Source organism: Melanerpes formicivorus, unplaced genomic scaffold (assembly GCF_026170545.1).
Source record: "Melanerpes formicivorus ecotype bairdi unplaced genomic scaffold, bMelFor1.0.p_v2 SCAF_31, whole genome shotgun sequence".
In the NCBI taxonomy this organism is placed as follows: domain Eukaryota; kingdom Metazoa; phylum Chordata; class Aves; order Piciformes; family Picidae; genus Melanerpes; species Melanerpes formicivorus.
Window position 1 is genome coordinate 3,741,472 of NW_027142383.1, and position 26,179 is coordinate 3,767,650.

Here is a 26,179-nt window from a genome sequence, read left to right on the forward strand (position 1 = left end):
ACTCCTTGAATATTCAGAGCTGCAGTTTTAAGACACAATCCAGAGAATGTAGAAAGGGATAAAATGATGGAAGTTTTTCTGCCATGTGTTGCACTGCTACCTTGATACTAATAGCTCAACTATAGTTGAGTTTAGAAAAGGGTATGTAAAATCTCCCAGTGATCAGTCAAGACTTCCCTTACGTTGGCATATTGTGGAAGTTTGAGTTAGCCCAAATATTTTTTTTTTTCTTGTGTACTATTGTGTTTGGCCTCAGCAAGTGAATCACAATGAAGAAGGGATATTACATATTTAGTGTGTATTTAATCTGTGGCCATCTTAGTGTGGAAATGTTTCTTGCACTGTTGGCAAAGATTTTTTTTCTGGGTACGTTTTTTGGGGGGGAAACATTTTATATTTTTTGTGAAAGAAGAAATTGCACAAGGAAAATGCTAGAGGAATGTTTTTAACAAGAGGCTTGTGATAACAGTGACAGTGTCTGAGAGGATGATTCTTTAGAAACAAAAATCAAAGCCCGTTATTGCTGTATCAGTTTGGAAAAAGTTACAAGCGATGAATCGAAATGGGATTTGCTGTTCAAAAGTGAGCTGCAGCAGTGACTCTTAAACCTACTAGTATAAACATAGTGTCTGAGACTAGGTGGATAGAAACCAACTATGAGAGACTAAAAGTTGGCTCTCCTGGTGTGACTCAACAAAGATAAAATCATTTGCTGCTTGCCCAGACAATAGCTGATATGTGTTGGGCAGAGCCACTGGAAGGAAGGTGCAAAGATCATGTAGGAATCTTGTCTACCAATCCTGGATGCAAATCACCTTGTGATTGCATTGTGATAACACTGGACTGCAGCTGGCCTACAACAATCATGCCTTCAGGACAAGATAATCTCCACCCATCAAGTACCCTGGAAAGGGTAGACAATGGGTTCACCACCTGTTTCCTGATGTGTAATGAGTATGGGGGCATGTAGATGAGGATGGAGGAGGCAGGGGCCCTCCCCCCCCATCCTCATCCTTGCCCAAACTCACAGAAATGCACAGAAAGATTTCCGGGGGAACGATACCTGGACATTTACCTAAGGATGATTTCCTGGCCCCTGAATTCCTGAGGGACAATACTTGGACACATACCTAAGGACTGAAAAACTGTATAAAAGACTGGAGCCACTACTGGCTATTTAGGAGAAGAAAAACGCGGAAGAAAAATATGGGGGACTGTGTCTCCCTGACTGGATGATTAAAGGAAGAAAAACGCAGGAGAAAAACGGAGATGAAGGAAAACACAGGAGATGGACCATGCCGCTGAGAAGGAAAAGCCTGGGACAATGCTGCTCCGGAGAAAAGAGGCTGCCCAGAGGCTCTTCTCCAGCCAAAGCCTCAGCACCCTTTCTCTACAGACCCAGGCTGCCCAGAGGACCACAGCTCTTCTCCAGCCAGAGCCTCAGCACCGTTCCTGTACCAACCCAACATCTCCTGCAGCACCTTTCCTCCACAGACTCAAACTGTCTTGGGGGGGGTGAGGGGTGTGGTAATAGAATTCCTTTCCTCTTCTCTCTCTCTCCTCTCTCTCCCTCTCTATTTTCTCCCTCTCCCCTTCTTATGTCCACTTTATTTATGTAATAAATAGTCTAGCTGTTGATATTTTGGCCTCGTTTGTGCCTCTAATTTCACAACATGGGAATATTCATAAGAACTGAGTCTCTTTCCCTCTCTGGACCAAGACATTAATTTGGCGTAATTGGCAGGATTCCCGTGCAGTGAAAGTATCACAGCAAGACTATTGCATTTCTGAGAACCCTGAAATGTGTGTGTGTGTCTGAGGCGTACTTTGAGTACAAAGTGATTGCAGAGTCCAGATTTGTGTTTTCACTCTCCCGAGAGGGATGTGGCCGGAGAAGGATGAAGCGAAATTTTCAGAGAGACTGTGTAGGCGTTCTCAAAAGCTTTAAATGTGTGTGCTTTCTCGGGGAAGATTATCTGGGGTACAAATGTTGATTTTTATAGTGTGACCTCCCTGAGAATTCTCAGTATCCTCTTTTGGGAAACCCAGCTTTGTGATATTGGTAAAGTGTGTATTCTCTTGGGGAAAGTGTGGCTTCCCCGAGAAGCCCGGTATTGAAGCAAAAGTTGAGAAACTTCTGCCGGTGTGTGTTCTCTCAGGGAAACAGAGTGATTCTTCCTTAAGAATCACAGGGTTCTTGTCCTGGTGTAACAGAAAATTTGAGGTACAAAAGCTGAGAAGCTTTTGCAAGTGTGAGTTCTTTCAGGGAAATAGTCTGACTTCCTTGAGAATCCCAGATTGGTTGTTTTTTCTTGTGTGACCTCTCCTGAAAAATATATTGTGCATTTTTCCTGGAGAAGATTATTTTGGAGTAAGCCTTTTATAAGTGTATGTTTTTCCAGGGAAGATTTTGTTGGTACAAACAGTGTTTTGATCTGAATTCCCTGTGAAACTTAGTGCCCTATTGAGAAATGCTTTGTGAAACAAAAGAGATGGCCCAGAGTGAGAGGCTTTTTACCCTTTTAGAAGCTCACGGTGCCCACCCATCTGTACAGGTACTTGACTGGGCCCGTGAAAATTGGCATAATTTCCAGAGTGTGGCTGATAGAATTGTGGCCCTGCAGAAAGATGCAAGAGCAAAAGCTGGGAAAGGCAAAGGTTTTATTTGTGCGGTTTTAGGTGCCTGTTTAGCGGCCTCAGTGAAGGAGAAAGAGGAGTGGCATGAGCAGGAGAATAAAACTATTTCCTCTTTGCAGGACTTGGTTTCGTCACTATAAAGCCATGTTGCCACTTTGAAAGACGTAGTGGCAGATCTTAAAATTCAATTGGAAATAGAGAGGAGGCAAAATTCACATTTGGACTCAAAAGAGGGTGTGAATTACCTGGAGTCTGCCCCTATGTACCCTCGGGCAGAATTGACAATAGATAAGGAAACTGCTGTGCATGTCAGACCTCTCACTAAAACTGAAGCTTTATATGAGGATGGGGAAACTACCCCCACTGTCACAACTGAAAATGCACCTTTCTCCTGCACTGTGCTGGCCAAAATTTGTAAAGAATTTGCACGCTCTGCTGAGGAATCTGAGGTGGAATATGCCTGGCAAGTTTCAAAAACTGGAGGTGATCAGATTATGTTAACAGAAGCTGAAGCCATGGGCTATTGGGGTGATAATGTTTTTCTAACTACAAAAAACAGAAGTGGACCCTGGAGCCTTACCCAGCGAGCTGCCTATTGGACAGGGGGGTTTGATCCAAAGGAGAGAGGGGAACCTGTAGTTCTGCAGGGAGGGATGAATCAGATAATGGAGAATGTGCAAAAGGCTGCATGCCTGCAAATGATATATGAAAGAGAACTAAAACATCATTTTGAATCCCCCCTTTCTCTCCTGGTGGATGCAAACAGAATGACTCCTTTGATCGGGGGTCTCCCTGACTTGCTTAAAATAAGAGGTATCCAGCTCCAAAAAGAAATAGCTGACACCTCACTTTCTTCCAGGACATGTGAAGATGTGGGAAGGGGGTTATTAGATTATGCTAGGCAGTATGATATACCTGAGGAAATTAAAAAACCTCAAACTAGAGGCTTGAGGCATGTGAAAATGGTTCACCCACCAAGCCCCCAGGGCCAGTTGTGCTGTATTCCTAGTAGGCACCTGGCTAGGGGCAGGGAACACTTGAATACCTGGCAGTATTGGAGGGGGGTGGGTCAGAAGAAAGGTATTCCAAAAGAAGTGGTTGATGGGGTAGCCACGAGGCAATTAGAAATCATTGTGAAATGCTGGCCTGAGCCTAAAAAAAGGGCTGAGGCCACTGCTCCCCTCTTGGTGGGACCATTTGGTGAGGGGAAGGGGTATGCCCCCCAGGGCAACCGAGGGCTACACTTCTCAGTGGTGAGTGGGGGGTGAAGCATGAGTCAGGAGATCACCAAAAAAACCAACAACTTGTACTTGGTTCGGGGGAAAAAGCTTTTGTTTGTGTTTAGCTTAGCTTTGAGAGAACCTGAAACAATCAACGATACTTACAGGCCCATTCAAAGTAATTATCACCTGAGAGGGTGGCTCTGTATGGGAACCTGGAAATACCAGTTTTGTATGTTTCAAGGTTGTGTTTCTTATTTAAGTTCTAATGCTAAAGATTGCCTGTTATTTAAGTTCTAATGCTGAAGACTACCTGATGTATTGTCAGAAGGACTTGTCTGCTACCATATGGAAGACCTCTCAAGTTTTGCGCCACAGAAGACATCTCTTCAAGGACTGTACTTTCCATAGCCCCGCAGACATTCAGATCTGGCACTTCAGTTCCAAACTGAAGGACTGACAGGGTGTGGGGAGGTATGGGTTTGTTCTCCTGGCTTCCAGGAGGAACAAAGATGCTTTCACCTTGTGTAATCACCTCTTTTCTATTTTGCTAGTATTGTTAATTTTTCACCTTGTGTAAATCCCTGTTGTATACAGTGATTCAACATGTAGTGTCCAATATGCAATTTCTGTCTAATGATGGTGTACAACAGATTTGTGCAATTAGCCAATCAAAACTTATGTCTATTGTAAAAATAGTTTAAAACTTCTTTCCTTTCCTTTCTTTTCTTTCTTTCTTGCTTTTATCTTTGATTGACGGGGTGGTGTGAGAGGCTAAAAGTTGGCTCTCCTGGTGTGACTCAACAAAGATAAAATCACTTGCTGCTTGCCCAGACAATAGCTGATATGTGTTGGGCAGAGCCACTGGAAGGAAGGTGCAAAGATCATGTAGGAATCTTGTCTACCAATCCTGGATGCAAATCACCTTGTGATTGCATTGTGATAACACTGGACTGCAGCTGGCCTACAACAATCATGCCTTCAGGACAAGATAATCTCCACCCATCAAGTACCCTGGAAAGGGTAGACAATGGGTTCACCACCTGTTTCCTGATGTGTAATGAGTATGGGGGCATGTAGATGAGGATGGAGGAGGCAGGGGCCCTCCCCCCCCATCCTCATCCTTGCCCAAACTCACAGAAATGCACAGAAAGATTTCCGGGGGAACGATACCTGGACATTTACCTAAGGATGATTTCCTGGCCCCTGAATTCCTGAGGGACAATACTTGGACACATACCTAAGGACTGAAAAACTGTATAAAAGACTGGAGCCACTACTGGCTATTTAGGAGAAGAAAAACGCGGAAGAAAAATATGGGGGACTGTGTCTCCCTGACTGGATGATTAAAGGAAGAAAAACGCAGGAGAAAAACAGAGATGAAGGAAAACACAGGAGATGGACCATGCCGCTGAGAAGGAAAAGCCTGGGACAATGCTGCTCCGGAGAAAAGAGGCTGCCCAGAGGCTCTTCTCCAGCCAAAGCCTCAGCACCCTTTCTCTACAGACCCAGGCTGCCCAGAGGACCACAGCTCTTCTCCAGCCAGAGCCTCAGCACCGTTCCTGTACCAACCCAACATCTCCTGCAGCACCTTTCCTCCACAGACTCAAACTGTCTTGGGGGGGGTGAGGGGTGTGGTAATATAATTCCTTTCCTCTTCTCTCTCTCTCCTCTCTCTCCCTCTCTATTTTCTCCCTCTCCCCTTCTTATGTCCACTTTATTTATGTAATAAATAGTCTAGCTGTTGATATTTTGGCCTCGTTTGTGCCTCTAATTTCACAACATGGGAATATTCATAAGAACTGAGTCTCTTTCCCTCTCTGGACCGAGACACCAACACAGCTCTTAATTTTTATTTGAGCTCCTGACTGATGTTCAGCAACAGATGTGTTGTTTGCCTTCTGTCTCCAAATTCCTCGTGAGAGATAGATTTTTATCTTTGTACTTTTTATTTTAGTTATAATGTTGAGAGTTTTAGGATATGACTGAAGAGATAACCATAGACTGCTATGATTTTTCTGTGGTCATTAAATTAATTCTTATGCAATATATTCAGATGTGTTCAAATACATTTGTTGTGACAAAAGGCTCATAGCCTTGTATTTGAGGGAGGGATATGATTCTAATGCCCAGAATCATGAAGCTTGCGGATAAGATGAATACAAACAATTCTTCACCAAAGCTTGCAGTGGTAGAACAAGAGGAACTGTCTGAACCTAGGAAGAGAATAAATTAAAATAGCTAAAAGTACTTTAAACAGTGGGCAGTTAAATTTAGGTGCTGTCCTCCAAAACAGATTGTGGAAGCAGGTTCAAAAAGCCATTAGACAAATTTGTGGACAACAGGTACATAAATGGCTGCTAAAGGGAATAAGTATGAATATAGCCTTTAATTTCCTGCTGTGACAGTTTAAGATGATGAAGAATTATGAGGATGGGCTAAATAAAACAGGTTTGTGTGCTTTCTCTGAGTAGTGTGTCCTTTTGTCATTTTGGGAGATGGAACACAAGACTATGCATAATTTGTATTTATCCAAGTTACTTGTAATTCTACCTAGTCATGCCTTGTACTTTGCAGGGCCTGCTTGGAGCAGTGCCACTTTACACAAATTAAGCTGGCTGAAATATTCTCCTATGAGTACTCATCACAATTGGCTGAAGTATTAAGCTGAATAAAATCTTGTCCTACTTCTGGAACATTCTCTGCTCAGCATTTGTAAAATATGGGGCCACTCCTGGAATAATTTAGTGAAATTCTTGTACTCCTAGCAAATCCCTGACATGGCAAAATAATAGCTATAAGGTAGTTGAAGCCTCTGTGACTTAGTCAGCAGCTATGGTGTGTGTTGTGCAGGTTTTTTAATAGCTGCTAAACTGCAATGATTATTGTAATAAAGGGCTCTTTGAGCATGTCCCTTTGTGGAGTTTTTTGTTTTTCTGATTAGTTAGGTTTAAGCTTACAGTCTTTTGGAAACGGGATAAGAACGTTTTGGGGGTTTGTTTGGTGGTTTGTTGTTGGCTTGTGTTTGTTGGGGGGGGGTTTGTTGTGTTGTTTTTTTTTTTTTTTTTTTCCCCCTTGGAGTATGTCAAAATAGTGTGAGTTCAAATATAAAGAAAACCAGAAATGCATGGAGTTTCTAAATTCTTTCCTGCTGCAAATCTTAAATCACTGAATGCATGTTTGAAGCAGAAATGCAAATATTAGTTTAAAAAAAAAAACCACCATAGGATATAGAAAACTATATATATCTTAGTGTCATGTCTTAAGGGAGAGAATGCTGCAAAATTGGACACAAGGAGTATTATAAAGCTGAAAAATTAGATAAAAGCATTGAGTATTGTGGAGGGTTAGAGAGAAAGGCCTAGCCTCCTCTCCCCCACAAAGAGGAAGAAAAACCACAGCTAGCCAGCCGGAGAAGCAAAAGGGAAGGTTATATTTACAAGCAATTTTTAGGGAATGTAGGATATTCTCACCAACAGGGAAGGGCTGGTAAGCAATGTGAGGCTCATAGACGGCCTTGGCTGCAGTGACCATGAAGCAGTTGAATTTAATATCCTCAGGGCAATCAGGAGGAAGTATTCCAAGCTCACGACCCTAGACTTTAGGCGTGCAGATTTTGATCGCTTCAGGGATCTGCTAGCCAAAGTGTCGTGGGACAAAGCCCTGGAGGGAAGAGGGACCCAGGACAGCTGGTCAGTATTCAGGGACCACCTCCTCTGTGTCCAGGAGCTCTGTGTACCAACAAAGAGAAAAGCAGGTAAGAATGCTAGGAGGCCTGCCTGGATGGGCAAGGAGCTACTGGACACACTATTACTTAAAAGGAAACTCTACAGGAAGTGGAGAGAAGGACAGGTAGAACAGGGGGAATATAAGGAAGCTGCCTGAGCAGCAAGAGTCCTGGTTAGGAAAGCCAAAGCAGAGTTTGAATGGAATCTAGCCAGGGAGATTAAAGGGAACACTAAGAACTTCTACAGGTATATTAATGGGAAGAAGACGGCTAGGGAAGGTGTGGGCCCCCTCAGAAAGGAAACTGGTGACATGGTCACAAGTGATGAGGAAAAGGCTGAGGTACTTAATAACTTCTTTACCTCAGTCTTCACTGCAAGGGCCTCTAGCCACACTCCTGATGTTATGGAAGTCAAAGCCAGGGACGGGGAGGAAGAACTGCCCATTTTAAGTGTAGACCAGGTTGGTGATCGTCTGAAGAACCTGAAAGTGTTCAAGTCCATGGGACCTGACGGGATACACCCACGGGTACTGAGAGAACTGGCAGATGAGGTTGCTAAACCCCTCTCTATTATATTTCAAAAGTCATGGCAATCTGGTGAAGTCCCCACAGACTGGAAAAAGGTAAACATTGCCCCCATCTTCAAAAAGGGTAAGAAGGAGGAACCAGGGAACTACAGGCCAGTCAGTCTCACCTCTGTGCCTGGAAAGATCATGGAGCAGATCCTCCTGGAGTCACTACTCGCTCAAAAGAATAGTGAAGAGGTGATTGGGAACAGTCAGCATGGCTTTGCCAAGGGCAAATCCTGCCTGACCAACCTGGTTGCCTTCTATGAGCAGGTGACAAAATTAATAGATGAGGGGCGAGCAACTGATGTCATTTACCTGGACCTGAGCAAAGCCTTTGACACTGTCCCGCACCACATCCTGGTCTCCAAACTGGTGACACATGGGTTTGATGGGTGTACCACTAGATGGATAAGGAACTGGCATGATGGCCGCACCCAAAGAGTGGCTGTCAATGGCTCCATGTCCCAGTGGAGGCCAGTGACAAGCGGAGTCCCTCAGGGATCAGTCCTGGGACCTGTCTTGTTCAACATCTTTGTGGGTGACATGGACAGTGGCTTTGAGTGCACCCTCAGCAAGTTTGCTGATGACACCAAGCTGTGTGGTGCAGCAGACACGCTGGAGGGAAGGGAGGCCATCCAGAGGGACCTTGACAGGCTGGAGAGGTGGGCACGAGCCAACCTCATGAAGTTCAATAAGAGCAAGTGCAGGGTCCTGCATCTGGGTCGAGGCAATCCCAGGCACAAATACAGGCTGGGCAGTGACTGGCTGGAAAGTAGCCTGAGGAGAGAGACTTGGGGGTGCTGGTGGACAAAAAGCTCAACATGAGCTCTCAATGTGCACTTGCAGCCCGCAAGGCCAATCAGATCCTGGGCTGCATCAGGAGAAGTGTGGTGATCCTCCCCCTCTACTCAGCCCTGGTGAGACCCCACCTGGAGTACTGTGTCCAGTTCTGGAGCCCCTATTACATGAGGGATGTGGAGGTGCTGGAACATGTCCAGAGAAGGGCCACAAGGATGATCAGAGGGCTGGAGCACCTCTCCTATGAGGACAGACTGAGGGAGTTGGGGCTGTTCAGTCTGCAGAAGAGAAGGCTCTGAGGTGACCTAATTGTGGCCTTCCAGTATCTGAAGGGGGCCTACAGGAAGGCTGGGGAAGGACTTCTCAGGATCTCAGGTAGTGACAGGACTAGGGGGAATGGAATGAAGCTGGAGGTGGGGAGATTCAGGCTAGATGTGAGGAGGAGGTTCTTCACCGTGAGAGTGGTGAGACCCTGGAATGGGTTGTCCAGGGAGGTGGTCGAGGCCCCGTCCCTGGGGGTGTTTAAGAGCAGGCTGGATGAGGCTCTGTCCAGCCTGATCTAGTGTGGGGTGTCCCTGCCCATGGCAGGGGTGTTGGAACTAGATGATCCTTGTGGTCCCTTCCAACCCTGAATGAAACTATGAAACTATGATATATACACAATTTACAGTATTTACAATATATACACAGAAATATACAGCAAAGTAAAAAGAAAAATTATTATACGGGAACGAAATTCCCTCCTCTGCTGAGGAGGGTTCCCCCCCTTGTACCACCTTCTCTCCTCTTTTCCCCCAAAGCGGGTTAGAAAGGGAGAAAAAGAGCAATTGTTAATAAAAGCAGTTATAAATTAAAGCAAAGTGTTAGTAGGCCCCACGATTATCTGTCCAAGGTCACTCTGGTAGAGAGCCTAGAAACAGATGAGCTGGAAAGGGAGGAGGGAAGAGTGAACTGAGGAAAGTCCCAGTCACACTTAGGTTCAAAACTGCCCTTTTTTACCAATCCACCAATGAAATTAGTTTAGAATATCTGATTGTTTTTGTTAACATTTCCAAAACATTCAGCCATAGTGTCCCAGTACTGTCCTTTTCTTAAAGGCACAGCCTCAAATGGTCACAAGTATCTTTAAAAGGTCTGGAAGAATAGGCAATTTACCTTGGTGGTAAATGTAACCCTACTGAAAAGTGCTTTATAGGGCTGATGATTAAAGTAGTGTTCTGAGGCATTGAAAGGTGCTCTAACAAGTAGATTTATGGAGGTATAATTTAGTTAAAACTGAAGTGTGATTCCTACTGAATGTTCTGGCTTATTGGAATTTAAAATTTATGATTTAAAGTCGCCTGTAGAATATAATTTAATGATTATTGACCTCACTGAAACCACAAAAATATGACAAGGCATAAATTGAATGAATACTGTAGCTTGGAGAGTCCCATGCTGTTTTAAAGATGAGAAATTTCAGTAAGATGAAGTTGGTATGTATTAGATAGAATCGAATTAGCCAGGTTGGGAAGATAGAAGTGAGGAATGTGCCTGTATGGGATAGAGAGGCTAAAACAAATTATTTTCACCTGACTGCATTTACACAGCTTGGTAGTAAGATAACTTTCTGGAGTTCAAATACCTATTTGCTGCCTGGAAATAAGGTGGTTTTTTACTTTGGTGCCATAGGACTATTACACCCTCGAGCAGTTTCTAATAACTACCTGAAATAATGCAGTTGCTTTGGGGATTTTGTTTTAATACTTAGCAGAAGCTGCAAAACAAAGCTGTTTTTTTTCTAAATGGCTGTCATTTATTTTTAAAAAATTTTTGAAACACAAATTGAACTCAGTGCTAAATGTAGATTAAGTTTCATCATCCCTTCTAATCTTTCATTTTGCATAAGCATCATGATCATATAGTTGATACTGAATAAAAGGCTATCAAAATTGAAAACAGGTACCTGTAAACTAGGATTTAAAAATATCCTTTAATAGATTTTGAAAGACTTAAATTCATCAAGTACTCCCAGTTGAGAAGCTTCATTATCTGTAGGCCATTGAACTCTAGATTGAAAAATACAAATAAGTTTAGTAATAAACTTATGAATTTCAAATCCATGTCCCAAATGGAACAAAATTGGTAGCTATTTAAAACATGACAAAGAAATGAGAAAAGGCTTGTGAAGTGGCTGACAGTAGGAAGACTTCTGTCAAGATATAATGATTAAAAGACATTCCAAACAATTTTGATTGCTAAATTAATTTGGAGACTGGCAGAACTTGCAACCTCAAATGGTCACATGTGTATGCAATTTATTCATCACTTGTGGAAAACTTATTTAAATGACAAAAGCTATCCAGCCTAGGTGCAAAGCTAGACTCAAGTTAACTTTTGTATTTTCTGGAGTTGGTTTTAACCAAGAAAGGCTTGAGGGGAAATTAAATGTCTAATCCAAGTGTAGAAGAGTCTACAGCAAACTTGTATTTTAACCTTATTGGTGATGTACCTAACTATGATGCAGACAACTTCTGAACTGTTTATCTGACTTGCTTTAGGATGCATTTGGTAATGAAAGGTCCTAAGCAAGGTATTTGTTTCATGTGAAACCTCAGTGCCAATATCTTTGTTTTGGTTTTAGGGTTCAGACGGGAATCTCTAATTTATTGCTTGCTGAGTGTTCTATCTGGTGAAAGTCATGTCATCCATATTGCCATTCACTCCACCAGTTGTGAAGAGACTTCTAGGGTGGAAAAAATCTGCTGGTGGCTCTGGAGGGGCTGGTGGTGGTGAGCAGAATGTTCAGGAGGAAAAGTGGTGTGAAAAAGCAGTGAAAAGCTTAGTCAAGAAGCTGAAGAAAACAGGACAGCTGGATGAGCTTGAGAAAGCAATTACCACTCAGAATTCAAATACAAAATGTGTGACAATACCAAGGTAAGTGCTGCTGTTTGAAATTGTTACAACCACTTAACAAACGATTACGTGGATTTTTAGGCTATCCTGTGAACAAATAAATAATCAGTTGCATGCTTTGGATTATTTAAATATTCTTTTTTTTGTGTTATGTTGTGCTTGCTTACAACTGAATTACACACTTTGTAACATCACAATTTCTACTAATATCTTTATATTTCAATTTTTACTGCTACATAATTTTCAATTTGTATGTATTTTAGTAGTGGTGCTTAGCAGAACTCATACTTTGTATCACTGCCTTATGCTTTTCTAAATAACCCTGTCTTTAATTGGAGTGGCATACTTGAACCTACATTTCTACTTGAAAAATTAATCTTTTTTTTTTTTTTGTCTTGGTCAACACTTCAGTCATCGAACTATTCAATTGTATCTGGTATGTTCATTTAAAATGTACAACCTTCATCCATTCTTGCTTTTAAAGGGAAGTTTTATTTTTTGGAGGCAAGTTGACTGAAGACTAGTTTATTGTAATTATTGGTTAATGAATTTATTAAATAAAAAGTACTTTTGAATATTTCTAGAACTGCTTTCCTGCCTTTTATATGTATGTACATGTAGGTGAACAACTTGCATTCTATACCTTTGACTTTATCAACTTAATTCATAGCAACTGCTGTGTGAGAAGTAAGGGTTATGTATGAAGTATAGTGCAGTCTGCTCTTGATTCATGTATGGAAATCTTACCAAGGTGCATGTGTGACATAAGTATCAAATCACTTTACAAATATGTTTTTCTATGAAAGGATTTGGTGGCACAGGAATATTCTGGGCACTTAGCCCCTTGATGCTTGAAATAATTTCTATGGGAGAGAAACTGCATCTGGTTTATGACATTAATTTCTATATTAGCACATTCATCCTAGCTGCTTTCAAATATTATTAATCATTGCACAAACTAGATTTGACAGTGTCAGTAACGATGTCCATATATCAAATATTACAGCGGTTTTACCATTCTCTTTTAGATTTGACACAACTTTCTGAGGAAAGCACAAGTATGTTCTGAATGAATTGCTACATTCATTTTATTCTCTGTCTTCTGTTGACTTTTTGTTTCTAATGCTGCCCTTTTGTATTTTTTCCCTAAAGCGGTCTTAACATTCTCAGGGTTTCTCTTCTGCTTTCTTCTTTTTGCCAGCTGTAAAACAATCAGAAATAAAATTAGGGCGTTCTTGTATAATGTGTATATCAATAGACTAAAATTAGAACCTGTAGGGATATGTCTTTTCTTGATATGAGATTACTCTGCATTTAGCAAGTCTTTACTGTGACACATGAAATTGCTTAATTGGAAGATGTTTTGTATGGCAGAAATTAAATATACCATACCCATTTTATATCAAGTATAATCTCTGTATCTAACTTTTGGAGCTCTTAGAGAGACTTCTTAGAGCTCTACTGCAGGGGTGCTGGGACAGTAAATACTTCAGAAGAATAGTTGTCTAAACTTACTTTTGAAGATGATGTTAGAAGATAGAAACCATATGTTTAATATATCATTGTTCTCCTAGTGTACTTTGAGTATGTCCTGCTTGCATTGCTTTTTCTGTTAAAGTAGGTATAAGTAAATAATTCCTTAAAACAGAATATGAAGTTGTGTTATACTCTGTATAGTCACCATGTTGTGACCAGCAGTTCTTGCTGGGCTGTAATGTGCTGTTATCATTGATCCTTCAGTCAGCTGTAAAAAGAACTGGAACTAGGTTTTACTTTTCTTGATTGCCTTAGGAGTAAGCTGGTAGCTAGAGAGCTCTTTAAGTGATCACAGTATCACAGAATGTTACGGGTTGGAAGGGACCTCCAGAAATCATCAGGTCCAACCCCAAGTGATATTGACTATTATTATAGTGGGTGGAGAGAGAGAAGAACAGAGAGGAACTGAGAAAAATTCCAACTGCACTAAAACTTAAAGTTGCATTCTACCAATGAAATTAGTTTAGAATATCTGAATATTTTCAAAATATTCAGCTAGAGTGTCCCAGCACTATCCCTTTCTTAAAGGCACAGCCTCAGTCACAATTATACAAGGTTTAAACTTTGGTATTAAGGGGGCAAGATGGCATCTGGGTTGCCAACAGAATTCTTATGTTTTATAGTTGGCTTTTGGAGTATTGATAGTATTTTACTTGGACCACAACAGTCTGGGTTCCCAAGAAAAAACAAATGTGAACTCAGTACTGTAAATGATTTCTGACAATTCTTGTTCTTGGATTTAGTAAGCTAATGAAACTGCTGCTTGAGACCCACTTTAATGAATGTCTTGAAGATCTACAAATCAGCAGGGATAAATTAAAAAAAAGATGAATTTGAAACTTTGTTTTTTCTTAGCAGGAAGTTTGAGGTGTTAAGGTGCTGAGTTCTTATGTGGCAGCTGGGCTAACTTTCCAAATGTTCTTGGAGAGAGGTTTTTTGTTTGGTTTTTGTGTATGTGGTTTTCTTGTGTTTTTGTTGTTTATCTTTTGTTATTGTTAATTTGTTTTAAAACTAGCTTTATATTTACTTACTAATACTGTTTAACTTGATGTAGATATTGGCAGGTGTTGTGGGATCCTTCTGTTTGCACCTGTTGCATTAGTCCCTCAACAGAAGTAATGGTTTCATAAGTTTCTGGTCCCCTTGGAGATTTTCAGAGAGCCTGAGGCAGTACTTAACTCTAGTATACATTTTCATCACTGAAGCCTGAAGTGACTAAATGCCTACAAGCTTTTCTCAAAACTGAGCAGTTTAGACCAAAATTGAAATTAGATTGCCTCTTCAGAAATCTGCATATACTTACTGTATGTCATTGATAATCCTGCTGTGAATAGGATTATTCTGTCAAGGTGCCTGCATACTGAGGGAGGCTGATATGTGTGCTATGCAAAGGCTGCTCATGTGTTAATCAGCACAACTTGTGCTACAAGTTAGCTTTTTTATTTTTTTAATTCCTTGGGAATATTTGTCAAAGTGATAACATAGCTGTATGCAGTAACCTAGTTTTAAGGATGCTCTTGATCACCAGTAGAGTGGAGTTGGCAAGCGTCTAGAATAGATTGTTTTCAAGCTTTAAAATCTTTCCCCAGAACAGGTTACTTCAAAGGGTAGAAATACAGAACTTTTTGTTCCCCCTCAGGTCAAAGCTGTAGGAGATGAGTGATTTCCATGATTACACCAGGGGAGGGTTCCTCTGGGAGCTTCTAGGAGAGTTTCCAATATATGCTGCTAAGATATGAGCAAGTTGGCTAAATGGACATCAGTAGGCAATTGGATTGGTGCAATAGGTCCCAAAATAACATTGCTGAATTTGAAGTCAGAAACAGAACTTGTTGCTGTCTGTTAGTTTGTAGCAGAGCTGGGATAATTTACTGATGGGGATGAACCCTGATTCTTAATAATAGCTTACAAGTGGAGAACTGCTGGGTATAAAGAACATCCTCAATCTGTATGCATTTTCTTAAATGTGAATTGGTTTTATAAATGTTTGAAGGCTGTAGTTGAAATAACTAAGATAGTACTAACTCAGAAGGTACCTTGGGAAACAGCCCTTAAAAACAAAGGGGTCCAGGAGGGCTGGACCTACTTCAAGAAAGAATTCTTGAAGGCGCAGGAGCAGGCTGTGCCTATGTGCCGGAAGATGAGCTGCCAGGGTAGATGGCCGACCTGGATGGGCAATGGACTTCTGGGCAAATTAAAGGACAAAAGTAGGGTGTGTCATCTTTGGAAGGAAGGAGAGGTTACCCATGAAATGTTTAAGGATGCTGCTAGGTCATGTAGGAAAAAAATTAGGGAGGCAAAAGCCCATTTAGAGCTTAGACTGGCCACTGCTGTGAAGGAGAACAAAAGATGCGTTTACAAATACATCAATGGCAAGAGGAGGGGCAAGGACAACCTCCACTCCTTAGTGGACATGGGGGGGGGGGGGAATATAGTAACTAAAGATGAGGAAAATACAGAGGTACTTTAACACACACTAAACTCCCCAGAGTCACTTGACTGCAAATACTCAAGTGAGTATATACTTAATACCTTCTTTGCCTCAATTTTCACTGGCAGGACAGAATGTCTTCCAGACAGCTGGCCTGCAGAGCTGGAAGAAGGAGCCAGGGAGCAGTATAGTTCCCCTCTAATACAGGAGGAAGAAGTTAGAGACCTGCTTAGCCACTTGGATCCCCACAAGTCCATGGGACCAGATGGGATCCATCCTAGGGTGCTGAGAGAGCTGGCAGATGAGCTGGCCAAGCCACTCTCCATAATTTTCAGCAGTCCTGGCTCACTGGAGAGGTCCCAGATGACTGGAAGCTGGCCCACATGGTGCCCATCCACAAGAAGGGCGTGAAGGACGAACCAGGGAATTATAGGCCCGTCAGCCTGACCTCAGTGCCAGGGAAGATCATGGAACAGGTCATCTTGAGTGCAATCACACAGCACTGACAGGGTGGCCAAGGGATCAGGCCTAGCAAGCATGGATTTAGGAAGGGCAGGTCCTGCCTGACCAACCTGATCTCCTTCTATGATCAGGTGACACGCCTGGTGGATGTGGGGAGGCCTGTGGATGTAGTCTACCTGGACTTCAGCAAGGCCTTTGACACTGTCCCCCATAGCAAACTCCTGGCCAAGCTGTCAGCCCATGGCTTGGATGGGAGCACACTGTGTTGTGTTAGGAAGTGGCTGGAGGGCCGAGCCCAGAGAGTGGTGGTGAATAGTGCTACATCCAGCTGGTGGCCAGTCACTAGTGGAGTCCCCTAGGGATCAGTGCTGGGCCCCATCCTCTTTAACATCTTTATTGATGATCTGGTTGAGGGCATTGAGTCGATCATCAGTAAAGTTGCTGATGACACCAAGCTGGGGGCAGGAGTTGATCTGCTGGAGGCTAGAGAGGCTCTGCAGAGAGACCTCGACAAGCTGGACAGATGGGCAGAGTCCAACGGCATAAGATCCAAGTGCCAGGTTCTGCATGTTGGCCACAACAACCCTATGCAGTGCTACAGGCTAGGGTCAGAGTGGCTGGAGAGCGGCCAGGCAGAGAGGGACCTGGGGGTGCTGGTTGATGGCAGGCTGAACATGAGCCTGCAGTGTGCCCAGGCAGCCAAGAGGGCCAATGGCATCCTGGCCTGCATCAGGAACAGTGTGGCCAGCAGGAGCAGGGAGGTCATTCTGCCCCTGTATTCTGCACTGGTTAGGCCGCACCTCGAGTACTGTGTCCAGTTCTGGGCCCCTCAGTTTAGGAAGGATGTTGACTTGCTGGAGCGTGTCCAGAGAAGGGCAACAAAGTTGGTGAGGGGTTTGGAACACAAGCCCTATGAGGAGAGGCTGAGGGAGCTGGGGCTGCTTAGCCTGGAGAAGAGGAGACTCAGGGGTGACCTTACTGCTCTCTACAACTACCTGAAGGGGGGTTGTAGACAGGCGGATGTTGGTCTCTTCTCCCAGGCAGCCAGCACCAGAACAAGAGGACACAGTCTCAGGCTGTGCTAGGGGAGATTTAGGTTGGTTGTTAGAAAGAAGTTCTACACAGAGAGAGTGATTGCCCATTGGAATGGGCTGCCCGGGGAGGTGGTGGAGTCGCTGTCATTGGAGGTGTTCAGGAGGTGACTTGATGGGGTGCTTGATGCCGTTGTTTAGGTGGGTTGGATTGGTTGATGGGTTGGACGCGATGATCTTGAAGGTCTCTTCCAACCTGGTCTGGTCTGGTCTGGTCTGGTCTGGTCTATTCTATTCTATTCTATTCTATTCCCTCTTAAGATAGTCTATGCCAGGGATGCATGGCACCCCTGCATCGGTCACAGTAGGGTGCCAATCACTTCTGGTTAGGTTCACCTCAGATTCTAACACACTTAGTGTGCTGGGTTGAGGCAGCCCCCTTCCCCACCCCTGGCAACAATAAGCACTCAGACAAACGGATTGCAAAAGTGATGGAAAGTTTAAATAGAAAGCAGTGATCCTTTACAGAAAAGCAAAAGCACAGTGACAAAGAAAAATCCCCAAACAGACCCAGAGAGATCCCATCCCTACCTGAGGGTACACCCGAGACCCCCAGGGCTCCTTCTTCCCCCTCCCACTGCTAGGCTAGTCTCAGCTGGCCAGATCTGAGACTGCCCATCCCCCCGTGGCCTTGGGCCTAGCCAGGCCCATGGCCAGGAGATCTCCTCCCCAGTTACCGGCTGACGGAGGAGGAAGAAAAGAGAAAGTGCTAGACTCCGCACTGGATCTTATAGTGGTGCAAAGGATTGTGGTAGGAAATACTACATAATTTCCTGTGTCCACCCCTCTGGGCTGGACCTCTGGACACAGGAAGTAAACATTACAGGGGGGCACCCAGCTCAAACTGTAACACTTAGCTTTTGGGTTTGCCCTGTCACACCAAAAATACAGATAGGTTCTGTCCACTCAGTTTGACATCAGAGTACATTGTACACCTGTATACACTAAAGCTTTATATTCTTGTAGTTTTGATGTACCCGGCCATCTGATCCACACAGTGCAATAGACCTGGTTGTCCCTCTTCTCCACCTGGTTGGAGGCAGGGCCCCTCTAATCCTGATTGGAATCACTTGCCTATTCTGGGAATGCCTTAGAGGTCCCTTGAAGAGGATCAGAGGTAGTATCAATTTGTTTCCTCTTTTTGGATGATTTCCCACTGGAAACCAGGACAATGTTCTTCTGGAAAAGGTTTCCTTGCAATTCACAAACACACAGCTAGGGATGAAGTTGACTTTTCATGTCCTCCCCCTGGACTGCTTCCCATATTCCTTTTCTTGGACAGGGAGATGCCTACTTATAATAGCTGGAATACTAGACTGCACAGGAGGGGAGTGGGACAAATTTCCTTGGAGTTGGTAAAATGTTAGAGTCAGTTCCTCCACAGCTGAAACAAAGGCCCGTACATTCAAAGAGAGACTTTCCTCATATTGCCAGAGCAGACTAACCAGTTCATCCACTGTTTGTCCTTGGTCATCTCTCATGGCCCAGACTAATTGCCTGTGAGCTGCCATATGATGGTGGTACAGTTCATAACAAATTTTTCTACATGGGTGGTGTGTGCATGCTACCTTATCTGGGTCTGCAGGCTGGGGATTATTTGTGTTGTTATAGAGTGTTTCCAGCACAGGCAGTTCCTTCAAGAATTGGATGCCTTTCTCCATGGCAATCCATCTTCCAAGTTGATCCTTTATATCATCCTTGAGGGGGATCCTATCCCTTACACCTCCTATAAGCTGTCTCCAGTGGCTGAGGGTTTGTACCAGCTTCTAAATAACCTTGTTAATATCCCCTTCCCTAGACAGGGATCTCAGCTGCTTGGCTTCCCTGCCTTCCAATTCCAAACCATTGGCTCCCATATCCCAGCATCAGAGAAGCCAGATGATAATGGGCTTGTCTGGATAGTGGCTGTAGTCCTTCTGTATATCCTGTAACTCTCCCAAGCATAAATATCAAATGATTGCCTCTGGCTCTTCGTCTTATTCCCAAAAAAGTTTACTCTTAACAGAAGTGAATTCTTTCTGTATCTCAACTTGGCACTCTCCTGCTAAAGTTGCTTCTGCTAAAGGTCTCCTGAGAGAACTGGCAGATGAGGTTGCTAAACCCCTCTCTATTATATTTCAAAAGTCATGGCAGTGTGGGGAAGTCCCCACAGACTGGAAAAGGGGAAACATTGCCCCCATCTTCAAAAAGGGTAAGAAGGAGGAACCAGGGAACTACAGGCCAGTCAGTCTCACCTCTGTGCCTGGAAAGATCATGGAGCAGATCCTCCTGGAGGCACTACTCGCTCAAAAGAATAGTGAAGAGGTGATTGGGAACAGTCAGCATGGCTTCACCAAGGGCAAATCCTGCCTGACCAACCTGGTGGCCTTCTATGAGCAGGTGACAAAATTACTAGATGAGGGGCGAGCAACTGATGTCGTTTACCTGGACCTGAGCAAAGCCTTTGACACTGTCCCGCACCACATCCTGGTCTCCAAACTGGTGACACATGGGTTTGATGGGTGGACCACTAGATGGATAAGGAACTGGCTTGATGGCCGCACCCAAAGAGTGGCTGTCAATGGGTCCATGTCCCAGTGGAGGCCAGTGACAAGCGGAGTCCCTCAGGGATCAGTCCTGGGACCTGTCTTATTCAACATCTTTGTGGGGGACATGGACAGTGGCATTGAGTGCACCCTCAGCAAGTTTGCTGATGACACCAAGCTGTGTGGTGCAGCAGACACGCTGGAGGGAAGGGAGGCCATCCAGAGGGACCTGGACAGGCTGGAGAGGTGGGCACGAGCCAACCTCATGAGGTTCAACAAGAGCAAGTGCAGGGTCCAGCATCTGGGTCGAGGCAATCCCAGGCACAAATCCAGGCTGGGCAGTGACTGGCTGGAAAGCAGCTCTGAGGAGAGAGACTTGGGGGTGCTGGTGGACGAGAAGCTCAACATGAGCTCTCAGTGTGCACTTGCAGTCCGCAAAGGCAATCAGATCCTGGGCTGCATCAGGAGAAGTGTGGCCAGCAGGTCGAGGGAGGTGATCCTCCCCCTCTACTCAGCCCTGGTGAGACCCCACCTGGAGTACTGTGTCCAGTTCTGGAGCCCCTATTACAAGAGGGATGTGGAGGTGCTGGAACGTGTCCAGAGAAGGGCCACGAGGATGATCAGAGGGCTGGAGCACCTCTCCTATGAGGACAGACTGAAGGAGTTGGGGCTGTTCAGTCTGCAGAAGAGAAGGCTCTGAGGTGACCTAATTGTGGCCTTCCAGTATCTGAAGGGGGCCTACAGGAAGGCTGGGGAAGGACTTCTCAGGATCTCAGGTAGTGATAGGACTAGGGGGAATGGAATGAAGCTGGAGGTGGGGAGATTCAGGCTGGATGTGAGGAGGAGGTTCTTCACCATGAGAGTGGTGAGACCCTGGAATGTGTTGTCCAGGGAGGTGGTCGAGGCCCCGTCCCTGGAGGTGTTTAAGAGCAGGCTGGATGAGGCTCTGTCCAGCCTGATCTAGTGTGGGGTGTCCCTGCCCATGGCAGGGGGGTTGGAACTAGATGATCCTTGTGGTCCCTTCCAACCCTGAATGATACTATGATACTATGAAAATCCAACTGTCCTAATTAAGTTAGTGGCTTTTTGCCCCATGTTGGAAATGCCAAAAAAAGGCCAGGGTTTAATGCATGGTGTTAACCTGATTGCTGTTTTCCTACACACACATCCCTCCCTCCAATCAGGAGATAGAAAGGAAAAGCGAAGAGTTCTTAGTTGAATGATACAAAATTATTTACTGCATCAAGAGGAACATGGCCAGGAGGTTGAGGAGGCAATTCTCCCCCTCTACTCTGGTGAGACCCCACCTTGAATACTGTCTCCAGTTCTGGAGCCCCTATTACAAGAAACATATGAACGTGTTGCAATGTTTCCAGAGAAGGGCCATGAGGATGATCAGAGAGCTGGAGCACCTTTCCTTTCGAGACAGACTGAGAGAGTTGGGGCTGTTCAGTCTGGAGAGGAGAAGGCTCTAAGGAGACATTATTGTGGCCTTCTAGTGTCTTAAGGGGGCCTCCAAGAAAGCTGGTGAGGGACTTTTTAGGATGTCAGGTAGTGATAGGACTAGGGGGAATGGGGCAAAACTAGAAATGGGTAGATTCAGATTGGATGTTAGGAAGAAATTCTTCACCACAAGGGTGGTGAGACACTGGAACAGGTTGCCCAAAGAGGTTGTAGAAGCCCCATCCCTGGATGTTTTTAAAGCCAGGCTGGATGTCGCTCTGAGCATCCTGATCTAGTGTGAGGTGTCCCTGCCCATGGTAGATGATCCTTGAGATTCCTTCCAGCCCTGACTATTCCATGATTCTATAACTGCAACCGCCCCAAACAAAACTGGTAAAGAGGAGAGAGTCCACTGCCCTGCTTCCTTCCCCCTCAAACCACTACAGTAATTCATAGGGCAAGCTGTCCAGTTTGGAGTGTGGTATTAAAAGGTTATGTAACTGTTGTTCTAATCTACTAGCTTGAGAAACTTAATCAAAATGTTTTGGTGTTTATTGGTTGTCCATCAGCTGCAAAACAGCTTATTCAGGAGGAGACTTGATAGGGTGCTTGGTTACATGGTTTAGTTGATTAGGTGGTGTTGGATGATAGGTTGAACACAATCTTGAAGGTCCCTTCCAACCTGGTTTATTCTATTCTATCAGTTCCTCACCCACTTGGCAGATGATAGGCTACCTGAGGAAAAATTATTTGACTTAACTCTATCCATTAGCTTGTGGGAAAAGCTTTCACTGCATCCCAGACAACCAACACCAGAACAAGAGAACAGTCTCAAACTGTGCCAGGGGAAGTTTAGGCTTGAGGTGATGAGAAAGTTCTTCACAGAGAGAGTTGTTAGACATTGGAATGGGCTGCCCAGGGAGGTGGTGGAGTCACCACCCCTGGAGGTGTTAAAAAAGGGATTAGACGTGGCACTTGGTGCCATGGTTTAGTAGTCATGAGGTCTATGGTGACAGGTTGGACTTGATGATCTTTGAGGTCTTTTCCAACCTTATTGATTGTATGATTTATTATGACTAATAGTACTTAAAGAACTGGAGATAAAGGCTTTTTGTTTGTGGTTTTGGGTTTGTTGTTGTCTTTTTAATGTCTGTCTGATGCTAGCTCTGAAATGTGTATGCTGAGCTCTGTTTATCTTTTGAAATATGATGTTCCGTAAGATTGCTGTCTCCTGTTAACAAACCAATTTGCTGTGCATAGGTCAGGTGGTACTATAATGGGTATATCTTCCTATAAATATACTTTGTCCTTTGATGCTTCTGATTGTCTAGGTCTGCTAAGAAGGACATAAGGTGTGGATCTGTGAATATGCATTGGGTGTTATCGTAATCCACTGCATGCTATTGATTAGTAATACAAAACAGAAAAAAGTGCCCGTATGTGGTGTGAAATTAAATACCAGTTTACTCTGGTTGCTAATACAAGCTTAAACAGAACTTACCTTGGAGTCTGCTTTTCTACACCACTGTTTATCACAGAATAGTCTCTGTGAAATAACCTTGTCATGCTTCTTTTAAGGATGAGTGCCACTGCAGATCTGTGGAAATGCTTTTTATTTAGCATTGTTTAAGATACTAGTTCATCCCTCTAGCAGGTGTTTGAAAGAAAAATTTTCATACTGAAACACTGAATCTTTACTTTCTTCTGTTGCAAGAAAATGAGAACAGGACCTCTGTGTTACTTTACATCATTTGTGAGCAGGAATGAACTACTGTAGCTTTGAGTCATGCTATTTGATGAATGTGTATGCCTGGTTATGTACATTTAGGTGAGTAGATGATGTTTTGTCACTGTAATATGGGGTGGTGGAGGTGCAGGTAAAAAGATTGGTCAGTTCTGTAGGTGTCCAAAATGATGTAAGGTTCAAAGAGGAATATAGTAGATATCTCATGAAAGTAACTTAATATTTGCATTGCTATTGCAGATCTCTTAATGTTTTCTAAGTGAGCATGGTACAAATAACCTTTTCTGTGCCACCCTCAGCATGGGGCAAAGAAACCATGAGCAACATACATTTCAGTAGTTGAGATGCTTAGGCCAGATGAACTGGCTGGTATATGGACATTTTAGGCTGTAATAGGCAAAAATGCTAATTGCCAGTATATAGAACGGACTGTCAAGTCAGAATATACAAACAATTATACATGTCTTCATTTGAAGCCCAGACTTAAGGAAACCATGATCAGGCAGATTTGGTAGGAACTGTCATCTTTGAATACAATACTGTATGTAAGCCAATGAACTTTAACTGGTGTTTCATCTATGTTACACCTAAGCTTTTCAAATCAGTCTTTCCTATTGTTGTCTTTAAGATCCTCTCTGAGATAGTGTGGTGACTTGGCCCTGGCTGAGAACCAAATGCCCACCAAAGCCACTCTATCACTCCCCTTCTTAGATGGACAGGGAGAGCGGAAAATATAACAAAAGGCCAGTAATAAGGTAGAAGCAATTTAATAATGCAAAGCACAAGCAAAGACTGCACACAGAAGCAAAAGCAAAGAGAGATGTCATTCTCTACTTCCTATCAGCAGATGATCTTTGGTCACACCCAGGAAGCAAGGTTCTATGCATAGCGGCTATGGATGAATATCTCCATTCTTCCTTCTTTCACTTAGTGTGTATATATATCTGAGCTGGTGTCATATGGCATGCATTACCCCTTTGGTCAGTTTGGATCAGCTGGCTGGGTTGTGTCCCCCCCTAAGGTCTTGCCCACCCCTCTGTGTACTCTTGGGGTGGTGAAATATTGGAAAAGCATCGCCTGGGTGCTTGCTGAGCAGTGGCCAAAACACTGGTGTCTTATCAACACCCAGCTACAGCACTGTAAAACACAGCACTCCAGATGAGGTCTCGCCAGAGCAGAGTGACAGAATCACCTCTCTAGATTTACTGGCCATGCTTCTTTTGATGCAGCCCAGGATGCATGCACTTTGCCTTTTGGGCTGCAAGTGTGCATTGTTGGCTCATGTCCAGCTTTTTGTCCACCAGTACCCCCAAGTCCTTTTCCACAGGGCCGAGCCCAGAGAGTGGTGGTGAATGGTGAATGGTGGTGAATGGTGTCACATCCAGCTGGCGGCCAGTCAGTAGTGGAGTCCCCCAGGGATCAGTGCTGGGCCCCATCCTCTTTAACATCTTTATTGATGATCTGGATGAGGGCATTGAGTCTATCATCAGTAAATTTGCTGATGACACCAAGCTGGGGACAGGAGTTGATCTGCTGGAGGGCAGAGAGGCTTTGCAGAGAGACCTCGACAGGCTGGACAGATGGGCAGAGTCCAACGGCATGAGATTTAACACATCCAAGTGCCGGGTTCTGCACGTTGGCCACAACAACCCCATGCAGTGCTACAGGCTGGGATCAGAGTGGCTGGAGAGCAGCCAGGCAGAGAGGGACCTGGGGGTGCTGGTTGATGGTAGGATGAACATGAGCCTGCAGTGTGCCCAGGTGGCCAGGAGGGCCAATGGCATCCTGGCCTGCATCAGGAACAGTGTGGCCAGCAGGAGCAGGGAGGTCATTCTGCCCCTGTATACTGCACTGGTTAGGCTGCACCTCGAGTACTGTGTCCAGTTCTGGGCCCCTCAGTTTAGGAAGGATGTCGACTTGCTGGAACGAGTCCAGAGAAGGGCAACAAAGTTGGTGAGGGGTTTGGAACACAAGCCCTATGAGGAGAGGCTGAGGGAGCTGGGGTTGCTCAGCCTGTAGAAGAGGAGACTCAGGGGTGACCTTATCACTCTCTACAACTACCTGAAGGGAGGTTGTAGACAGGCGGATGATGGTCTCTTCTCCCAGGCACCCAGTACCAGAACAAGAGGACACAGTCTCAGGCTGCGCCAGGGGAGGTTCAGGTTGGATGTTAGGAAGAAGTTCTATACAGAAAGAGTGATTGCACTATGGAATGGGTTGCCCGGGGAGGTGGTGGAGTCGCCGTCACTGGAGGTGTTCAGGAGGAGACTTGACAGGGTGCTTGGTTACATGGGTTAGTTGATTAGGTGGTGTTGGATGATAGGTTGGACGCGATGATCTTGAAGGTCTCTTCCAACCTGGTTTATTCTATTCTATTCTGTTCTATATCATCCCCCAGCCTGCACTGATAATGGAGATTGTTCTGGCCCAGGTGCAGAACCCTGCACTTGCTCTTGATGAATGTCATGAGGTTCACCTGGGCACACCTCTCCATCTTGTTCAGGACCCTCTGGATGATATCCTGTCCCTCTGGCATATTGACAGCGCCACTCTGCTTGGTGTCATCTGCAGACTTGCTGAGGGTGCCCTTGATGCCACTGACTATATCATTAATGAAGGTATTAAACAGCATGGCTCATAGTATCATTCGGGGTTGGAAGGGACCACAAGGATCATCTAGTTCCAACCCCCCTGCCATGGGCAGGGACACCCCACACTAGATCAGGCTGGCCAGAGCCTCATCCAGCCTGCTTTTAAACACCTCCAGGGACGGGGCCTCGACCACCTCCCTGGACAACCCATTCCAGGCTTTCGCCACTCTCATGGTGAAGAACCTCCTCCTCACATCCAGCCTGAATCTCTCCACCTCCAGCTTCATTCCATTCCCCCTAGTCTTATCACTACCTGATATCTTGACAAGTCCCTGTCAAGGTCCGGAGACATTAAATGTCTCGGTCCGGAGACACAGTTCTTTTAAATATTCCCGTGTTGTGAAATTAAAGGCACAAACGAGGCCAAAGTATCAACAGCTAGACTATTTATTACATAGAGAAAGTGGACATAAGAAAGGGAGAGGGAGAAAATAAAGAGAGAGAGAGAGA

At 44.4% G+C, this 26,179-nt stretch overlaps 1 protein-coding gene across 2 annotated transcripts in view; it reads left to right on the top strand.

Moving 5' to 3' along the window:
* The window catches only part of LOC137449664 (mothers against decapentaplegic homolog 2), a 219,618-nt gene that overhangs the window by 12,751 nt on the left and 180,688 nt on the right, over window positions 1-26,179 (top strand). For both annotated transcript variants that reach the window (XM_068155399.1, XM_068155400.1), the window contains exon 2: window positions 11,575-11,867. In XM_068155399.1, the coding sequence (XP_068011500.1) occupies window positions 11,632-11,867 (236 nt within the window). In that variant the 5' untranslated portion in view covers window positions 11,575-11,631. The remainder of the gene's footprint in view (window positions 1-11,574; window positions 11,868-26,179) is intronic.